Source organism: Athene noctua, chromosome 21 (genome assembly GCF_965140245.1).
Source record: "Athene noctua chromosome 21, bAthNoc1.hap1.1, whole genome shotgun sequence".
In the NCBI taxonomy this organism is placed as follows: Eukaryota; Metazoa; Chordata; class Aves; order Strigiformes; family Strigidae; genus Athene; species Athene noctua.
The window spans coordinates 4,459,756-4,477,903 of NC_134057.1; the positions used below are offsets into that span (position 1 = coordinate 4,459,756).

The following is an 18,148-nucleotide window of genomic DNA, read 5'->3' on the forward strand; positions in this document are numbered from 1 at the left end:
CGTCTTCATTCTGCTCTGTGCAAAATATATATCTCTATATAGATATTTTATTTTTATTTTATTTGATGAAAACAGTTCCAGTACCCCAGCCCTGATGAGGACTCCAGCAGGTACATGCTGTTGAAGGCAGATCCATATGTTCTGCCTGTGTTTTCCAGGCAGCTGTTCAACAGCAGGCAGCAGTGGGCAGTGCCGGAGGAAGGAGCATGCGCGTGCGTGGTGGAGGGGAGCTGTGAAAAATGCTGGGTTGGGGGGGGCTGCCCATGGGATGGAAGCCAAATCCTGGTGATCCTTTTACTTGCCTGAGGTCCGAGCCAGCCGGCACTGTGGGGTACGAGCGCTTGGGCTGATGTAAGGGGGATTTGGTGGGAGCCTGGTGTTAATTAGGAGCAGGTCGGTAGCCAGGACAACATTTCCAACCATGTTTGCCCTCTCATTCATCTTCTTCTTTGAGAGGTGGAGTTGTAACGCTTTCCAGCTTCTCCTCCAAAGGGATTCCCCTGTGCTAATTCCCAAGCACTTCACGGGGCAAAGACGATGTTTTCTTTTTCCCTCCTTCTTGCTGTGACTGCAGTTAGTAGTGTCGGTGAAATGCCTGATTTCATCCCCAGCACTGTGGAGATGAGGAGGAGGATGGGGAGCATGCAGGGAGGCGAGGTGGCGTGGGAGCCCGTGCAGCCTGTATCCCCTGATGCGCAGGGTTAGGCAGAAAAACTCGTTGCTGATGAGAAGGAATGGAGTTTCCTAGCCATATAAAGACATAACTTGAATTGTGGCCAGGTTTTTTTTTTTTAGTGGTTGGTTTTTCCTCCTTTTTAATTTTTTTTTTTCCATCTACAGGAGAAATTAAGGGTTATCATACGTGAACAGGGTCGTGGATCCATCCCAGTGTCATGGAGTAGCAACAAGACCCCTGGTTTATTTGGAATGCTTTTTCCCCTTGCATTCATGCATGCTCTGCGTGGATCTTTAATGAGTGTATTGAGTGTGTACATACACGTATATAAAAACACACCTCTCTTTTCCCTTTTCTTTCTTTGTGGAGTCCAGGCTGGCCTGATTCGGACAGACAGCAACGAGTTCTTCATCGAGCCCCTGGAGAGGGGGCAGCAGGAGACAGAGGAGCACGGGCGGGCCCACGTGGTGTACCGGCGGTCGGCCATCCGGCAGGACGGTGCTGAGCCCCACCAGGACCTCCACCCCGAAGGTAGGGACTGCTGGAATCGAGCCTTTCCCAGCAATTGATAATAACTATTTCTTGCGGGGGGAGGATTTCTCCCTCTGCTTGCCCTCTGGCTGGTACATCTTGCCCTGTGGCTTTAGACTGGCTTTAACTGCCAGTTGGGTCATCAGCAAGAAAGAAGGAAAGAAAATGCTGGGCTTTCGCTGGGAGCTTTGAAATTCTTCCAAATTTGGTTAAAATTGAATGAGTTAATTATGAGTTATTCTTCCTCTTCAAAGATCTCCTAGATGGGTGTGATCAGGCCCATGGGTGATCACATCAGCCTTGGGATGGGAAGCAGAGGGGTCATGAGGAGCTGGACTTGGTCTGACTTGGCTGCTGACTGCAGCTTGGTGATGTAGGTGCTGCAGCCTTGTTTTAAGCACCTATACTCTGTGAGATGTGGCGTAGATTTGTCTTTTTAACAGAAGACAGAAGCCCTTCCTTTTCCCAGCCTTCATAACTCACTTCATAATTTCGCTTTTCCAGTGCCTTTTCCTTTTTGTTTTTCTTCTTTGCCTTGAAGGAGAAAACATAGCCCTTTTTTTTATAGCATTACTTCACTGTGTGCTACACTCCGTGCATAAATCACCTGCTGACTTCCCCTCCCACCCGTGCAAAGCCGAGCGCACCCAGAAGTGTTTACAAGCTTGGGGTCAACGTGGTGCAAAAGCACTCTGTGAACCTATTTATAATATATGCAGAGGCATTAGCCTTCTCTGGCATTTATTCACCTATTGTGGCGTCATAATCGGCTCCCTGATTTGTAAGAAAGTTTAAAAGTTTTCCAGGCCGTGCTTGTTGCTTTTGCAGCATCACTAATGGAGCTGCAGTTGAGATCTTTGAAGGGACTGCTGGGTGATGGGGTGAAAGATGCGGTGAAGGATGGGATGAAGGATGAAGGATCCTCTGGCTACGGCTGTCTGCTCTCCAAGAGCAACGCCCAGCTTTGCCTGTGTCCTCCCCACCTCCCCAGGTGTCCCACCAGCACCCAACAGACAGTGTAGGGCCATCATCACATAAATGTGTCTTCTAGTGCTGGTGCTGCCAATCCAGAGGCATTTCCCTACTGTAGAGCAAGCTGGATTAGCAACCTGGTTGGAGTTCAATATGCTATTTATTTCTCCTGCTTAATTTATGGGTTTTTTGAGTGTCACCACGGTGTCAGTTGACCTCAATGGCTGTTTCTCTCCCTGCCCCCTGTGCTTTGCTCAGTGCCCGGCGTGCAGGTGGGTGATCTCCCCAACTCCCTGGAGCTGATGGCGGAGCGGCTGGGGGATGCGGAGCGCAAGAGGCGCCATGCCAGGAAGGATGACTACAACATCGAGGTCTTGCTGGCGGTGGATGACTCGGTTGTACGCTTCCATGGGAAGGAGCACGTCCAGAACTATGTCCTCACCCTCATGAACATAGTAAGACTTGGCTTTGGGCGTCTGCGGCTCCCACCCCTCCCTTGGTTTACTGCTCTTTTGACACTGCAAATCTCTTATCCTGGGAAAAAATGGGGTTGGGGGGGGGAAGAAAGTGCTGCAGGAAGGGCTATTCCTTCACACGGCTGGCTGTGGCAGTTGGAGTGATGGAAAGCATGACGTTCCCCTGGCCAGTGGCAGTTGGTTGCCATCACTATCAGTCACCCGAGTCCAAGAGCTTCTTCTGTTCCTCCTGGCTAAGACCATCTCCTCCTCATGGCCAGAATCACTGCAAATGCTAGGAAAGAGAATGGTTGTTGATTATTTAGTTTGGAATGATGATATTTATTATTTATTTTGTAATTATGATGTCTGTTACTTATTTTGAATAATATTTGTTGACGGGGGGGAAGATTTTTATAGATTTTCAGAAGTTTTGTCATGTTCCTTGGAAAACCCGTGCACCTTGAAGATTAGTCAGTTGTATTTGAAAAGGAGTTTACAGCAGCTTTCCAGCAGCCCTGCTTCTGCATCTCTCCTTATTCAGTGGCGTGGGGCAGCTTGTGCTGATTCCCTACACTGCTTTTCTTTCCTTTTTAAGATAAAAATGCACATATTCCCCAAGTCCGGAGAGATGTGGAAGGATCAATATTTATTCAGCTATTCATCTTGCAGGAGGCTTGCTCTGCCAGCACCTGAATGTCTGCAAATAGGGTCAGCCTTCAAAGTTCTCTTTTGTGGGCTGCCCCATTTTTGTTTTGTTTTCCATGCTTTATCCTCGCCTCTATTTATTTACTTTTATTTGAGTACTCTTTTGCATGGTGATGGAAAGTGTTTGAAAGGTGCAACCAGCTCAGAAATAATCAATTATAAAGATGCTTTTGCTTTCTGGTTGCTTTCTTGTTTGTTTGGGCATTATTTCTGCCCTGGCAGGCAGGCTCAGAGCCATATTGCCAGTAATTAAGGGAAAATTATAACATAAGGGGTAAGGATTTGTGGGATTAAAGACCAGGTGTAATGTGGCCAGTTTCCAAATAGAGATTTTGGTTTTAAAAAGCAAATGCCTTCATTGCAACGTTTTATTCTCTGGTGCGTTATCCTGATGTCCGTGGTAGAATGCTCTCAGCATCACATAAATTCGTTCTCTGAAAGTTTCTCCCCTTTGCTTGTTAAATCCTTCTGCAAGGGGGAAGCCGCAGGGTTCCCCTTCTGACCTGGGGCTCTTCCCACGTTACGGGGGTCGGAGATGATGTCATTTTTTTCTTTCCGATCTGGGGGGACGGATGGTTTGAGTGCCTGGGGATTGTCAGCTCTAATCAAAAGGTTGGTTTTCAGGCGCATTTCATGGTTTATACCCCGCGGGCAGGACTTTTCAGGGAGTGAATGCACGGGATGCTGTGCTGGGAGAAGGGAGGACCGCTGTCTATTCAAATAAAGGCAGTGCTGGAGACTTTAATGAATTAAATAAAGAGGGGAAAAAGGCAGCATCAATAAAAGGGGGGAAAAAACCCAGGATAATGCATGCAACAAATACTTCCCCAAGTATTACTTCCTTCTATACATTCTTCCCCCACCCCCTTCCCCTTCTTTCTTTCTGGTTTTTAGTGCGTTTTCTTTCCAGCTTTGCTGTGACCTCCATCCGCCTCCTCTTCCCTTGGCGCCGCCTCGTTTCCTTACCGGCTCAGATTGCCTTAAAATACCCGATTCAGCAGAAAAAAAAAAATGCTTTCTGGCCTGGATGGCAGAGGGAGAGGGAGAGGAGGGTGCTGGGGGTTGGTGGGGAGGAGCATGCTAGGACCACACAGTTGAACATTAATCCCATTAGTTGGAGGCAAGGGCAAGGAGGAGAGGCTTGGCCAGCCCTCTAACGAGGAAAGGACTTAATGAGCTGGGCTAGAGTACGCCGGGGAGATGCTGTGTGGAGCCAGCTGGGCAAGCATCCAGTTTTCCAATCAGGAGATATCCCAAAAAGAGAGGCAGCAAGCTTGGAAGTTGATAATAAACTTTCCTGGGCTTTTCTTTTTGGGGTCCCTGTTGGGTGCCGAGGGGGTGGTGGAACATGTACACCTTCCCAGTGCTGTGTGGGCTCAGCTTAACACAGCGCTGCTGTAGGTAGGGTCCTGGGGCTCTCCCTGAGACACAAACCTTTTTATTAGGAACCTGATGTCGGCTGAAGCTCGGTGATAAATGATTCGTCATGGAGAACTTTTTTTTTTTTAAAAAAACCCCACATCTTATTTTGTTGCCAGAAATGTGGTTGCCAGGCTTTTCATTAAACAGCACTGTGTCCATCCTGGGAAGCTGCCATGAGGATGACTGCTCCTTTTGTGCACCGGAGAGCTTCCCTGCAGGCTGCCGTCCCCACTAGCTCCCAACTCCCAGCCTGTGTTCTCAGCCTGCCTTTCCCTTCTTGGCTCAGAGGCTACACCAGGATTTTTGGGTCAGGTTGAAGCGGGTGGGAAATGCATCCTTTGCCATCCCTTGCTGTGCACGCTGGAGAAGGGATATCTGAGCATATCTCATAAGTCCGAGCCGAGCATCGCTGTGGCCACTCTAGCAAAACCTGGCCCCCTCCCCGATGCTGGGCTCTTGGGATGAATATTTGGTGATGTGGCGGCTGGAGGAAGCTGTTCCCCTGTCTTGCTTGCTGCCTGTGGCAGGGATTGCAATGGTACTGAAGCAGAATTAGCATCCCCCAGCCACAGTGACTGCTGCATGTGAGGGCTGAAGGGTGGGAGGAGGGCTGGGAACCAGGAGGGGATCCAGCACTCTCTAAGGGGAAGAGGAGAGGAGGAAATGTTCTGTGTCCTGCTTTGCTTTTCAGCCTCTTGTTACTCAGTTGGGCTCCCTGAGAGGGAATTACCCAGTTAAACCCAGGCCTGTGCTGGCCATTCAAAGCCCAGGCATGGTTTTCTCCTTTGGAACTTCCCACCACTCACCCCTGATGCTCTCAAGGCTGGGGCTGGCGCTGCTCGGAGGAGACAAGCTGAGCTACAGAGCCTCTCCTTAGTATCAGTAGGTTTGCTGGGGTTTTGTAGGATATTGCCCATGATTTGGTTAAGGATGCAGAGGTACTTGGTGTTTTCCAATTGTTTCAGGTTACTAGGGAAACCCCGTGACTCAGAGCCCTCTCCAGGCTGGGACTTGCCCAGCTCCTCTCCAGCACATCAGCCAAATTATTGTTCCCAAAGGCTGAATGACAAAGAGTGCTACTGAGACCCCATGGAGGACACAGTTACAGGGGAAAAAAAAAAAAATCGAACCTCTGGCTTTAATTTTAACCCGGGATTATCTGAAAAGCCAAGCTGAAGTGTGGATTCCTCAAGACACTGATTTGCTGAGCTTGACGCCATTTCAGGAGGGGGACCAGTCTAAAATGATGGGCAAATTATCATCCTTCTGGTGTGGGGGTTTTTTTTGGTGGTTCCTGAGCCATCTTGTTGCTAACTGATAATAACAAAAAATATGTCTGATGTCTGTCCTACGCATACACGCACTTTTTCTCACCCTCTCTGTAGGCTCACATGTTTGTTGCTATGTTTTTGGGACAACTTAGCCTGTTGCATAGAGAGCTGTGATAAAATCTAGAGTCTTGCTCTGCAGAGCAAACCTCCCCTTTCCTCCATTCCTCTATATTGAAAATGTGGGTAACACAGGTCTGCCCTTGCAGACAGTGGTGTACATCCCTGCAGGGGATGTAAATATGTGTAGCGAGCCTGTTAATGTAGTCAGGAGGATTTCTGCCTCTGTTCCTAGCCCCTCGACCCCAGAAAACAGGCTTGGGGTAAACCACCAGCATGAAAATTGAGTGAGGGAGTAAAAGAAAGGAGCTTAAAGATGACTTGGCTGTTCTGAGTAAGCGTTCTGGGCTTTTGAAATGTCAGCTATTCTGCTGGTTTGGCAAATTCTTTTCGTGTCTCTCTCTTTGTTTTCCTTCCCTGAAGAACGGCGAGGTCTAGACATTGCCAGTGCGGTTTGCTGTCGAGATCTTGCGTCTGCGGCTGCAGATTCGGGGCTGGCCAGAGGCTTGCAAGGATTTAGGTAGGCAGTCTTGCTCCCAGTGCCAGCAAGGGTTTGAGGAGGGGGTGTGTGTGTGTGCATGCACTTGGTGAATTCATTGCGCGTTTTGGAGAGGATGCATGGGGTTTTAATGTTCCTTTCATTCTGTGTAAAATATTAGCATCGTCCCTTGGCTGGGGGCTTTGGAGTTGCCTGCTGGGGGTCCTGCAGGCTGGTGATTCTTGCTGGTTTGCCCTTAATGCAGAGCTAGCCTTAAGGGCTGGTCTGTTTTAGGTGAAAAAACCCCACCCTCCTTTTAAATAAAGTGGCAGAGTATTTGTTGCGGGATGGCAGTATTAAACAGACTGGGCATCTAACCATGTGGGTGAGAAGGATAAGATCTTTATCCCATGTATCTTCAGGGAGACAGGTCCCTTTACCCAAACCCTTTGCTGAGCAGGTATTTTCTGGGGGGATTTTCTTTGAAGACACTGACTCAGTGGCATCCACAGAGGGCAGGGGGAGTTGTCCAGGCCTGCAAACTGCTCTCCAGGCCAATTTCCATCCCCTTTGTGGCCTGAACCAGCTCCAGGTTGAGCTGATGGGGTTAGGGGAGGTAATGCTTGGCCCCCCCACCTCCATACCCACTTCTCCTTCCACAGGCACCACAGCACTGGGGGAGATGCTGATGATCCCCCCCAGAAACTTGGGGACTGCAGAGTCGCAGCTGCCATGACAGCAAGCACCAAACCCTTTTGATTTTTTTTTTTTTTCCTTGATCAATTATTTATATCTGGCTATTAAGGGAAGTCCGTAGCCTTGGGCAGTCTGGTTCCACATCTGCTTTCTGAATTAACCGTAAAGGTCACTGCAGAGCTGGTATCTGTTAGGTACAGAACCCTGCCTAAATGCTGCCCTCCCCTAGACACAACAGGGACTGGGGTTTAAGGTTAACCCTTTGGTTCAGAGACTGGAGGGGTACCTAGTCCCTGCTAGCTGGAGGAGAGTGGGATTTAGCATTGCTTTAAAAGGAAGATTTAGGGGATTAAATGTCATCTTGGAGTAATACAGCTTCTTGCATTTTAGTCCTTTAATAAGCTGTTTCTAAGCTGCTCGCGGTCTTGCTGCTGTCCACAGCTGCTTCTCTAGCAGGGCTGAGGAAGGATGCACAGTGCTGGAAGGGTGTCGATGAGTTTATTTGTCAATGACTGTGAAAAGTATGGCTGTTCCCAATTTTTTTTTCTCCCAGGGGAGATAATGTTGCCTGGGCGTGCATGGTTTGGGGCAGGGAGCTCTCCTCAGACCTGGGGACTGTTTGCAGGCACCACTGGTGGCAAGAGACATTGCTGAGAGGAGGGCTGCCTGGTGTGTCAGCTGGCATGGAGCAAAGCTCCTCCCCAAACAGCTCCTCTGGTCGTGCTCCTTCCTCGCCTGGATGCGACTGTCCCCTTCTCTGGAGAGTGGCTACCATGTGACACGTTGTCCCAGAACATTCTTTCCCGCTGCCTGTGGGGTCTGCTGAGCATCCTGCCAAAATATCCTGCGCAGCTGCGAAGGGAGAGGTTTGTGCTGCTGCTCTGGATGCTCTGAGTCACGGCAAGGTCAGGCAGTGGCTTTGGCTGGGAGCTCTGGTAGGCAGAGTGGTCCCCAAAGCAGGAACACGGTTCATCCCAGTGGATTGAGGGGTCCTTGGGAGTGAGGAGCAAGCAGCAGAGTGCTGGTGGGGGATGCTGAGGTGCTGACTGCAGCGGTCCAGCTTAATGGTGCTCCAGCTCCCAACAAGTACTGGTGGTGAAGGAAAATGCATAAAGGCAACGGAGCTGGGGCAGGGTCTGGAGCACAGGTCTGCTGGGGAGCGGCTGGGGGAACTGGGGGGGTTCAGTCTGGAGAAGAGGAGGCTGAGGGGAGACCTCCTGGCCCTCTGCAACTCCCTGCCAGGAGGGGGAAGAAAGGGGGGATGAGTCTCTTTAACAACGTAAAAAGCAATAGGACAAGGGAATGGCCTCAAGTTGCACCAGGGCAGGTTTAGACTAGATGTCAGAAAGTATTTCTTTGCAGAAGGGGTTGTTGGGCGTTGGGATGGGCTGTCCAGGGCAGGGGGGGAGTCCCCATCCCTGGAGGGGTTGAAGAGTCGAGTCGACATAGTGCTGAGGGATCTGGTGGAGTTGGGAATGGTCAGTGCTGGGTTAACGGTTGGACTGGATGATCTTCAAGGTCCTTTCCAACCTAGTTGATTCTGTGATTTTGTGAAAGTGGAGGACATGGCCGTAGTTTTCCCCCGTGTTCCCCTGAACCATTCCCCAGGTTCAGCTCTCCAGCTCTTCAGGGCCATAGCACATTTTTCATCTCTCCCTTTCTCCCCCTATTTCTCACCGTTTTATATTGCTCTCAGATGACATGTATTAAGGCTTGGAATATTTTTGTAAAGGGCCAAACTCCTGACGTGGGGCTTCTGAGATCTGCTAACATTTTCTCCGGGATGCCAAAGTTTCCTACATCCCAAAGCCTGGGGCTGAGCGTGACCCTTGCTGGGGTGTTGCAGCTCCTTGCTGGGATGAGGGATGAATGCTTCACGCTTTGGTGGGACTGTAGGTATGAGTAATGTTTGCAGGCCAGAGCCCAGCTGCAGCACTGCATGACCTTCCTCCCATCTGTGTACATCCAAAAAAAAAAAAAGAGTTAGCATGAGAAGAAATCCAGCATATTCTCATTAATCTTACAAAATGCCTTTACTGGTGCAGTGTAAATGAGCATCTCGACCACGGCTGAGCTGAGGAGGGGTTGTGATGTGTTACCTTTCCATGCTGATGGAGAAATGACATCACGGGGCTTACAGTCTGTGCATCCAAAGGGATGACTTAATGAGGATGGACTGGTAATTTATTTGTTGATTTTTTTGGGGAGGGGCGTCAGTTTTGCTGCATTCGAAATGTGGCAGGCTCAGGACCTGCGTTATCTCTCTGTAAAGCTTGGAACCACTCCATGGGAGTATTAGTTGTCATGGGGCAATGTTAACGCTGGGTATTTGGGTTTAAAAATGGCCTGAGTGAGTATTTCAAACAGATATACAGCTTATAGATCAGGGGGCTCGTAAAGCACTCATGCAAACTGGGAAATGGCTGACTTGGATTTGGGCAGTAGTTAAAGGGGTTCAACCTGGAACTTCAAAAGTAAGCTTAAATTAAAAGAAATGAATGGGGGAAAAAATAGAAAAGCTCCATAAATCTGGTTTTGTAATATTAATCTAGCCTGGAAAGCTGTGATAGAGCTGAGGCAAATTATTTCTCTCTTGGACAAAGGTGAAAAAGTATATTTTAATTTAAACACTAATTCTAATCAGTATTAAAAATGGTTTTTAATTTAACTTCCTCGACTTCTGTTGTCTGACTTTTCAGTGTTCATTTTGGAGACTTTTGGGAAATAAGAAAGTCCCATTCTCTAAAAATCAGGTTTTTTTCCTGGGCTGTATTTTCTCACGTGCTTTGCAGTGGGTGAAGGCTGATCTCCTGCACTTGCATGGGTTTAAGGCTCAGTGCCTCTCTCGGTGACCAGCTGTATCTACGCTCAGCTCACAGGGACCTTTCTCCTCTGAATGTCTTCTTCTCTTGGTAGAACTTAGGAGTAGAATTTATTTATTCATCCTAGAAACACAGAAGGAAAGAGCTATAGCTTATTATTTCCTTTGCAATCATCTTTCTCATCTGAATATCTTCTCTTGGTAACACTTAGGAGTAGAATTTATTTCTTCATCCTAGAAACGCAGAAGGAAAAAGCTATAGCTCATTATTTCCTTGGCAAAGTGATTTTTAATGGGTGATGTTGATAGATATCTTATTGACTCACAAGCCCTCCCTGCTCTTTTCATTGTATTTTCTTCTCCTGGGGTTTCTGAAGTGGTAGGTCAAATTTGACTCACTGGTATAACTGAGTAATGCCCTTGCTTTGATGTGATCGCTCGCCTCTCCCCAAAAAGCCATTTTTTCTTTCCACCAAATGCAATGATGCTGGAGCCCGAAGCATTTCCTTCCATCTGAGAAATTCACATCCCAAAGGGGGCGATGGCTCATTGTGAGATGCTCAGCAGTGGAGGCAGCTCCTGTGGGAAACGCAGCCCTCCTCCGCTCTCTTGATGGGTCAGGTGATGTCATTGACTATCTGAGACACCCATCCTGGAGAAATCTGGCTTATTCCAGTTTGGCTTTTTGACTTTTTACGCAGGGGAAAATTAAAAAAAACCACTGGGGGTGGGAGGAGGGAGATGAGATCTTTGCACCTGGTCTTGTGCGGACTTGGAAAGCGGGGTAGGATGCTGAACATAGGAGTGTAGAGGACAGGAGGGGCTTGAGAACTGAGATGGTCTTAACCTCTTCTCTGATTTATTTCCCTCCCTTCTTCAGGTGGATGAAATTTATCATGACGAGTCCCTGGGTGTTCACATCAATATCGTGCTGGTCAGGATGATCATGGTGGGATACCGCCAGGTAAATACAGTGCTTGGATGTGGCGAGGAGATGCCATTCAGGCTGGCCTCTGCTTTTCAGCTGCTTTCCCAGCTCGAGCTCTGCCCCATGAGGGAAGGAGGGCTGCCAAAATGCAATACAGACGCAGCAGGCAGCTGCCACTTCTTCCAGGTCTGGCAAGGGTGCAGTGACACCATGACTTAAGTGTCTCATCACCATAATATTTAGCACTTAGGTGCGCCCCAGCTTGGAAACATGTGGTTGTTGAGGTCAGCTTTTGAAGCCCAAGTGACAACTGTGCTGAGCATGGATAAATTTGAACCCTCATCCGGCTGGTTTCTGGAGCCTGAAGGTCTGGAGAGCCCCATAGCTGTCCCCAGGGCAAAGAGAGGTTCCTGGGGAGATGGTGGGTGGGCTGCCATCAGCCTTTATCTGCTTGCTCCAGGGTGCTGGAAAAACCATGAAAGGCTTCCTCAGAAGCTCTAGGGTGGCAGTACATGGTGGGACAGAAGTGGCTTCCCACATTGATAGGAGCTGGATGTTAGTGAGGAGAAGCCGAGGCCAGGATCTCCTGTGTACCAGCCTTGACTTGGCAACCCTGGAAGGCGTCACTGGCTATCCTGCAGCTCTCAGGTGGCTTGGGCATGGACAGAAAAAGCATGGGAAGGTTCTGTGTGATTTCTCAGGTTGCATTTATTTTTTAAGGCTCGTCTGAGCATGGCAGCCAGAGATTTTCTTTAAAACAATGTGATTTGCTATATTTTTTGTGGCAGGCTCCTATCCTACATAAAGCATTCTAGCAAGGGTGTTAATGACTCAACATGGTGATGTCTCTGTGTGTGGTCCACGAATAAGCCCCATTTGGTCTTCGAAAAAAACCTGCTTGTTATGGGACTCTGCGTGTCTGGCAGAAACCCAGTGGTCCTAGAGACTCGGGTGTGAGCAGATGTTTGAATCCAGGTGAGATCTCAGCTCACCACTGATTAGGTCTGATGCTTCCTGAAGCAAGTCCTCCTGCAGCTTCTTGTCTCCCACCTTGCATTTCGTAGGATAAAACCTCTGTGGCTTCTACTTAAGGGCCAGGGGAAGGGCAGTATTTCTTACCTTTCTTCCCACCACTGCAGCTCAGGAGGTACCTGTGCCCGAGAGCATCATTTATTTTAGAGAACATAATTTATTTTATAGAACATTGTTTTATAGAGCATCATTTATTTTATAGAGCATAATTTTGCAAAATGCTAATCTTGAACAAAAAAAAAATAATACGAAGGACATGGTATGTATAAAACAGTCACGGGCACCTCCACCTGTTTCCTCTTGGGGTCTTGGTCTCTGTGGGTCACATTTCACAGGGGAGTGTTGCTGTGCTCATCGTTGAGCATCAGCATCTCATGATGGCTTGACAAGGAACCCATGCAGCAACAGGGAATCTGAATCCTCTTTATGTCCCAGCTGCTCTCCTCTTTTATCTGCTGCTGCCCCAAGCACTTGTGTGACCAAAGAGGGTTGTATACTCTCCTGTACCAGACCACATCCGTTTGTGGGAATGATTTCCTAGCTGTTTTAAAATAAAAAAGGTGCATGATGCTTTGCAGATGCAAAGTAGGGTGTTTAGATTCTAATGATGGAGAAGCACGGCTTCAGAGTCTTTCCAGCCCCAAAACTCTTGACCGGTTCCTTCTCCTCCACTAACTTATCCATCTTTTTATTTCTTTTTTTTCTTTTTTTTAATTCTTTACCCAGTCAGTCAGCCTGATAGAGCGAGGGAACCCGTCTCGGAGCTTGGAGCAGGTCTGCCGCTGGGCTCATTCGCAGCAGCGCTCCGACCCGGAGCATGCCGAGTACCACGACCACGCTGTATTCCTCACCAGGCAAGATTTTGGTCCCGCAGGTATGCAAGGTACTGTATTTATCTCGATCAGGTATGTGCAGTTTGCTGGGGGAAAGCCAGCGAGGGGAGAGGATTTCTTACAAACACAGTCTGTTTCTTGGCCAGCAAGGTCCAGAAAAAGGTTATAAAAATTGGTGTTTTTTAAATGTAAAGTAGAAGGAAGACAGAATCAATCCAGAGCATCAACCTGAATGAAGAAAAAAATGGTCTTTATTCATTCTTCCCTTAACTTTGGTTTCATGCACCAATCCTCCCCTTGTCCCAAAGTACCATAAAAGTTTAAAAATAACATAAAAAAAGATGCAATACCACAGGGATCTTCATGGGGCTTGTCAGTCCTTTCTGTCCCTGGGAGGACCTTTAAAACCTGGCTTTACATAGGTCAGTTTCTTAACCCTCTTAGGACTTGGGCATGGGAGCATTGAGTAAACCCTGGGCCAAAGAGGAGGTCTTACTGCAGTCTGAAGGAGTGATGGCAATAGTCCTCTCACCTTCTTGGTACAGAGGCTGATCTGATGTGGTCTGAGAAGTTAGAGACCTAGGCAAAAAAAATTTAAAAAAGATGAAGGAAAAGCTTCTAGTGTTTCATGACTCTGTTAAAAAAGCAGATGCTTTGGTGTTATCATGAGAGGTGACTTCTCCCAGTTCTCCTGAGCCTGCTGCCTCCAAATTGCCATCTCCTTCCCACACTGGTGGCAAGGTCTGGATTTCCCCTCAGGAGGCTCCATTTGATGCTGTGAACATGCTAGTAACGTCACACTAATTTGTAGCACTAGTTCTTCTGGTGCACACAGGAGGAAGAAGAGGTAGAGATGGAGTCCTGTCCTTGTCTTGATTACCTTCCTGAAAAGGGTCTTCCTGCAGCAGTGGATGAACCGCAGGGATACCCAGCTGGAAGCCCTCTTGAACATGCTGGTGGCCATCAAAGAGCAGAGCTTGGGTTGTGCCAGCAGCCTCCCTGCCAAGCTGCTGACCTGCCTCGGGCACTTTGTCTGGAGCTGTGCGGCAGCGTGGGTGGAATACCAGGTTTTGTTTCGTTTTTCTAGACCCTTCCTGGCAAAGTGACTGTGTCCAAAGGCATTGGTGAGAGGAGACCTTTTTTGGCATGTTGGCAGAGGGGGAGACTCACTGAGCTCCCCCTTGGTGGGAGGGAGTGGTGAGATCGATGGAGTAGCCCTGCTCTAGGGGTGCTCGTTCCAGCTCCTTCCCTCTTTCCCTGGCTCCCTGCTTTTCACACGTCTTTGGGATGGACATTTGCTTTCTGCAGAAGTCCCCATGGCTGCCACGTCCTTGCCTGGTTGTGTTGCATGGCACAAGATGCAGGTGCTTCTCGCCCCCCCAGGAACTGCCCTCTCATTGGGTTGCTGGGATAGTAACACTTTGCTTACTTTTGCCTCTTTTCTTCAAAACAAAGTCCTTTTAGATCCCTATCACCCCTTGTCAGCTCAGGGCTACATGCAATGAAGGACCAGACCGTTGCCCTCCAATACTTGCTCATGGTGTGTGTTCATTGATAGTATCTAAGCAGCTGCTGAGGTGATGGCAAATACCTGCTGGCTCCTTTAGGCACTGCTGTCGGGTGTATGTGCCAGCTGGGAAGCATCTGCCCTGCTCATGCCTGTCCTGAAGCTGAGCTGAAGGCAGAGGTGGTCCTGTCCCAAAGCCCCTGCAGCCTAAATCAACAAGCCAGGAGGAAGGAAGCCTTTGACAATGAAGTCCTCCAATTCACAGGGACCTGGGAATGGAACCTAAATGTCAAGCCTGTGCTTAGCTTGATGCCTCACCTCTCCTTACATTTGTGTGCCCAATAGCAATGGAGATGGCGCTGAATCTGGTTCATTAACCCGTGTGGTTCTCTTAGCCCAGGCTATTTCCATGCTGGCAAGCCAACCATGCTCCGTCACCACATTCCCACCAGACATGGCTCATACCTCCCCCTTCATCATGTCACCTCCCCTTGGCCATTAAACCAGGACAGTGTCTGGTCTGGCACGGCACTAGTTAAGCTGGTTGCAAGTCCTTGCAAAGCGTGGTCTTGTGGCGTAGCTCTCCTCTGTTGCAGATCCAAGCTGAGCCCTGAGGAGGTTTACAAAAACTTCTCGGTGCTGGCAACAGCCCTGCTGATGGCATCGCTTGATGGAAGTGGGAGCAGTCATGGCCAGCGCAGGGCAATTTTGGAAAGCTGATGCAATTGTTGCTTTGGGAATCAAGGGAGTTGATGAAAGGTGTGAAGGGGAAGGGCCAGGACGGACAGCTCAGCAGCACTGCCCTCACGCGTGGGTTGCAAATAAACTCCTGCCCTTCAAAGAGAAATGCCTCTTGGCGCTGGATAGATGGGTTGTAAATTGTTAATCGTTGCTGCTGAAGCCCTGTCTAAACCAGAAGAGAGTGCTGTGTCCCTCTGGAGTGGGCAGGCACGGAGGGCTTTCTGGCCCAGGCTGAAGGATGCTTTTGGTTAGATTTAATTTGTTAACCTGTAATCACCTACAGCTGACCTTTGAGCAGGCTGGTGGTGGTCCATGTAGAAGGTCAGAGAGGCTGAAAGCAGGTAGGAAATGTCCATAAAGAATAATAAAGTGCATTTGGAAGAAGCAAGAGACTGGTGTCTTGCCAGTGTGGTGAGGAGATGCCCCTTCTATGTGTGTGTCTGGTACGCGTTTGCAGGCTAATCTAGTCTTTACCAATGAAGTATTTTGCAGGTAAGTATTTTTTGCCATCGTTCTCCCATGGAGAACCCTTTATACTTCTTCCAGTTCTCACTGGGGAGGTCTTAATTATGAGAGATCAGTGTCTGCCTTCCTGAGCATCCACCTTTTCATATTCCTTTGCCCCATCTCCTGCCTAGACATCCAGAGCCACTTTAGTTGGAAATGTGTCCCGTTTTCATCCTAGACAAAATATAATTGCTGTCCCCTTGTACAGAAAACTTGCCACATCTTTACGCTTTCTTGTGGAAAGTTTCATGGGGGAAAAAAAAAAGACTTAAAAATGATTTATCCAGAATTTGACTCATTACTGTATGGTTAAACCCAACGATCTGATTCTCTCTCTCAAACTCTTAGTTTGGCCTGTTACCTGTTACTTTCCTTCTGACTGCAGTACCCACTGAGCATGTCATTTCTCCACTTTCTTTCTTAAGGTGTTTTAGTTTATTTGTTCATTGGAGTAAGACTTGTTGACCACTTGGATGTGGGGAAGATGAAAAGCAAACACTTCCCCCAGTAAATAAAACCCTAACTGTATTTACTGAAGTTGCTTTGAGAAGATCCTTGTCATTGCGGAGGCTCCTCTGAGTTATGTGGTGCTTTACAGGCAGAAGTGAACTTGCTCTGCATGTAATGAGAGTCAGGTATTTATTTAATCTTCGGCTTTTTGCTCAGCAACTTGGGTTTGCCTGTCCTCCTTCACTTGGAGCACAGGCAAAACCGCATCCATCGCTTCCCACAAGATACCGTGTGAGTGAGCCCTTCAGAGGTTTGTGTCTGGGCTTGTTTTGAAAAATTAAATTATTATGATGAGAGAAGTTTCCTTCAGAAGTTCCGTTGCAGGTGGACACCCTGGAAAATCTCCGATCAGCTGATAAATAGAAATATCAAGGGAAATGCTCGCCCCAAACCCCCTTGTTTTGCCTTATGCCTGGGGTGATGGTGACTTCTGGGTGTCCAGCGGTGCAGCAGCTGCCCATCCCTTGCCCCGTCAGGCATCCGATCTGCTCACTGCACCCACAGAGTCAACTGCTGTTGACTTTAGGGCAGAGCTGTAGGAAACCTTTTATTTTTTGCTATAATCTATTGTCCTTGGCTAGCTGTGTAGGTGAGACCCACCCACTTGTTCATCTGGGGAATTAAGCTGAGAGCAATCCCATCATTTCCTCTCCATCATCTTCCAGGGCAATTAGTCGCAAGTTGCTGGCTTGGTGTGGAGCAAGTGGCCCACGAAAATGGTGGCACATGGGCTTCATGGACCCTGTGTTTTGGCCAGGGTGTGTGCAGGAGGGCAGGCTTAGGGGGGTACATCCACCCTCAGCTCATCAGCACCCCTCCTGCTGCAGCTCAGCCTCCCTCTTCCTCACTGAGCTTTCCTCTTCCAGCATCCCTATCCCCAGGGCTGCGGTATCCAGCATGATCCTGCCCTGCTTTTGCCTCTTGGATCTGTAAGTCCTTTCTCTGTGCTAACTTCCTTCCCCTTGATGCCAAAAAGGGTTGGTCCTTAAAAAAAATATACATTAGAAAAATCTAGAAAGTAAATTCTAGAAAGTGGCAAGGAATTAATTGAATTGGGCAGAAATGTGAGAAAAAATGAAAAATAAACGAAACTCAGGATGATGTATTGCTGGATGGGCAGGGGGAGGCTTCCCTGCCCACAGCTGCCCCACTGCACTGCACTTGATCGAGGGCTGGGGGCTGGGGAGGTGCATGGTCCTCCCCGGCCCTGTCTGGTGGGGGTTGCCCCTGTGCCTGGGGCTGGTGTGGGTGCATGTGCGGGTGCATGGCAGGGGTCCCCGTAACCTGCAGTGAGCGAGGCTTGGTTTTTGGTGGGGCTCTGGGGGACATCTCATGCTTTTCAGTCGCTCCCTTTCTTTTTAATAAAGAAGAATGCAGGGGTGCTGTTTCTGGGCTTTGGGGGGGGGTGGTCACTGGCACCAATAAAGGACCTATGGGTTCCTTTGCTGCCCTCTCACTGGCCCAGACGGATTAGCACGAGGGCAAAGAGATGCTGGCAAGGCTCAGCGTAACCTCGCCTGCTTTTGGCACTGGCAGCCGGGATGGTTGTACTGGTGAGCAGGTCCTTGGGCTGCCATCCAGATGACCTGGGCAGCTCCTCCTCTTCAGTGCCTTCCTCTTTGTTTTCTCCTCCTTTGCAATGAAGCCAGGCTTGCAGGTTTTTTTTTTTTTAATTTTTCATTTTTTCCCCCCTCTCTCAAAGGTTTTTCTCTCTCCTCTCTTCCTCTCTCCTTCCCTTGTCTCTTGCTATAGGCTATGCGCCGGTGACAGGGATGTGCCACCCTCTCCGCAGCTGCACCCTCAACCATGAAGATGGCTTCTCCTCGGCATTCGTGGTCGCCCACGAGACTGGCCACGTGTAAGTCATGGGGGCAGAGCTGGTTGTCCCCTTTGGCACGAGGACAAGCGTGGTGGTGCCCCTTTCTTTGCAAAGGGGACTTCCT

At 48.8% G+C, this 18,148-nt stretch overlaps 1 protein-coding gene across 1 annotated transcript in view; it reads left to right on the forward strand.

Annotated features, from left to right (window-relative positions):
- Positions 1-18,148, forward strand: part of ADAMTS14 (ADAM metallopeptidase with thrombospondin type 1 motif 14) — a 34,189-nt gene that overhangs the window by 6,925 nt on the left and 9,116 nt on the right. The window contains exons 3-7 of the mRNA XM_074924252.1: positions 1,051-1,207; positions 2,438-2,634; positions 11,028-11,111; positions 12,834-12,990; positions 17,958-18,063. Coding sequence (XP_074780353.1) covers positions 1,051-1,207; positions 2,438-2,634; positions 11,028-11,111; positions 12,834-12,990; positions 17,958-18,063 — 701 coding nt within the window. The remainder of the gene's footprint in view (positions 1-1,050; positions 1,208-2,437; positions 2,635-11,027; positions 11,112-12,833; positions 12,991-17,957; positions 18,064-18,148) is intronic.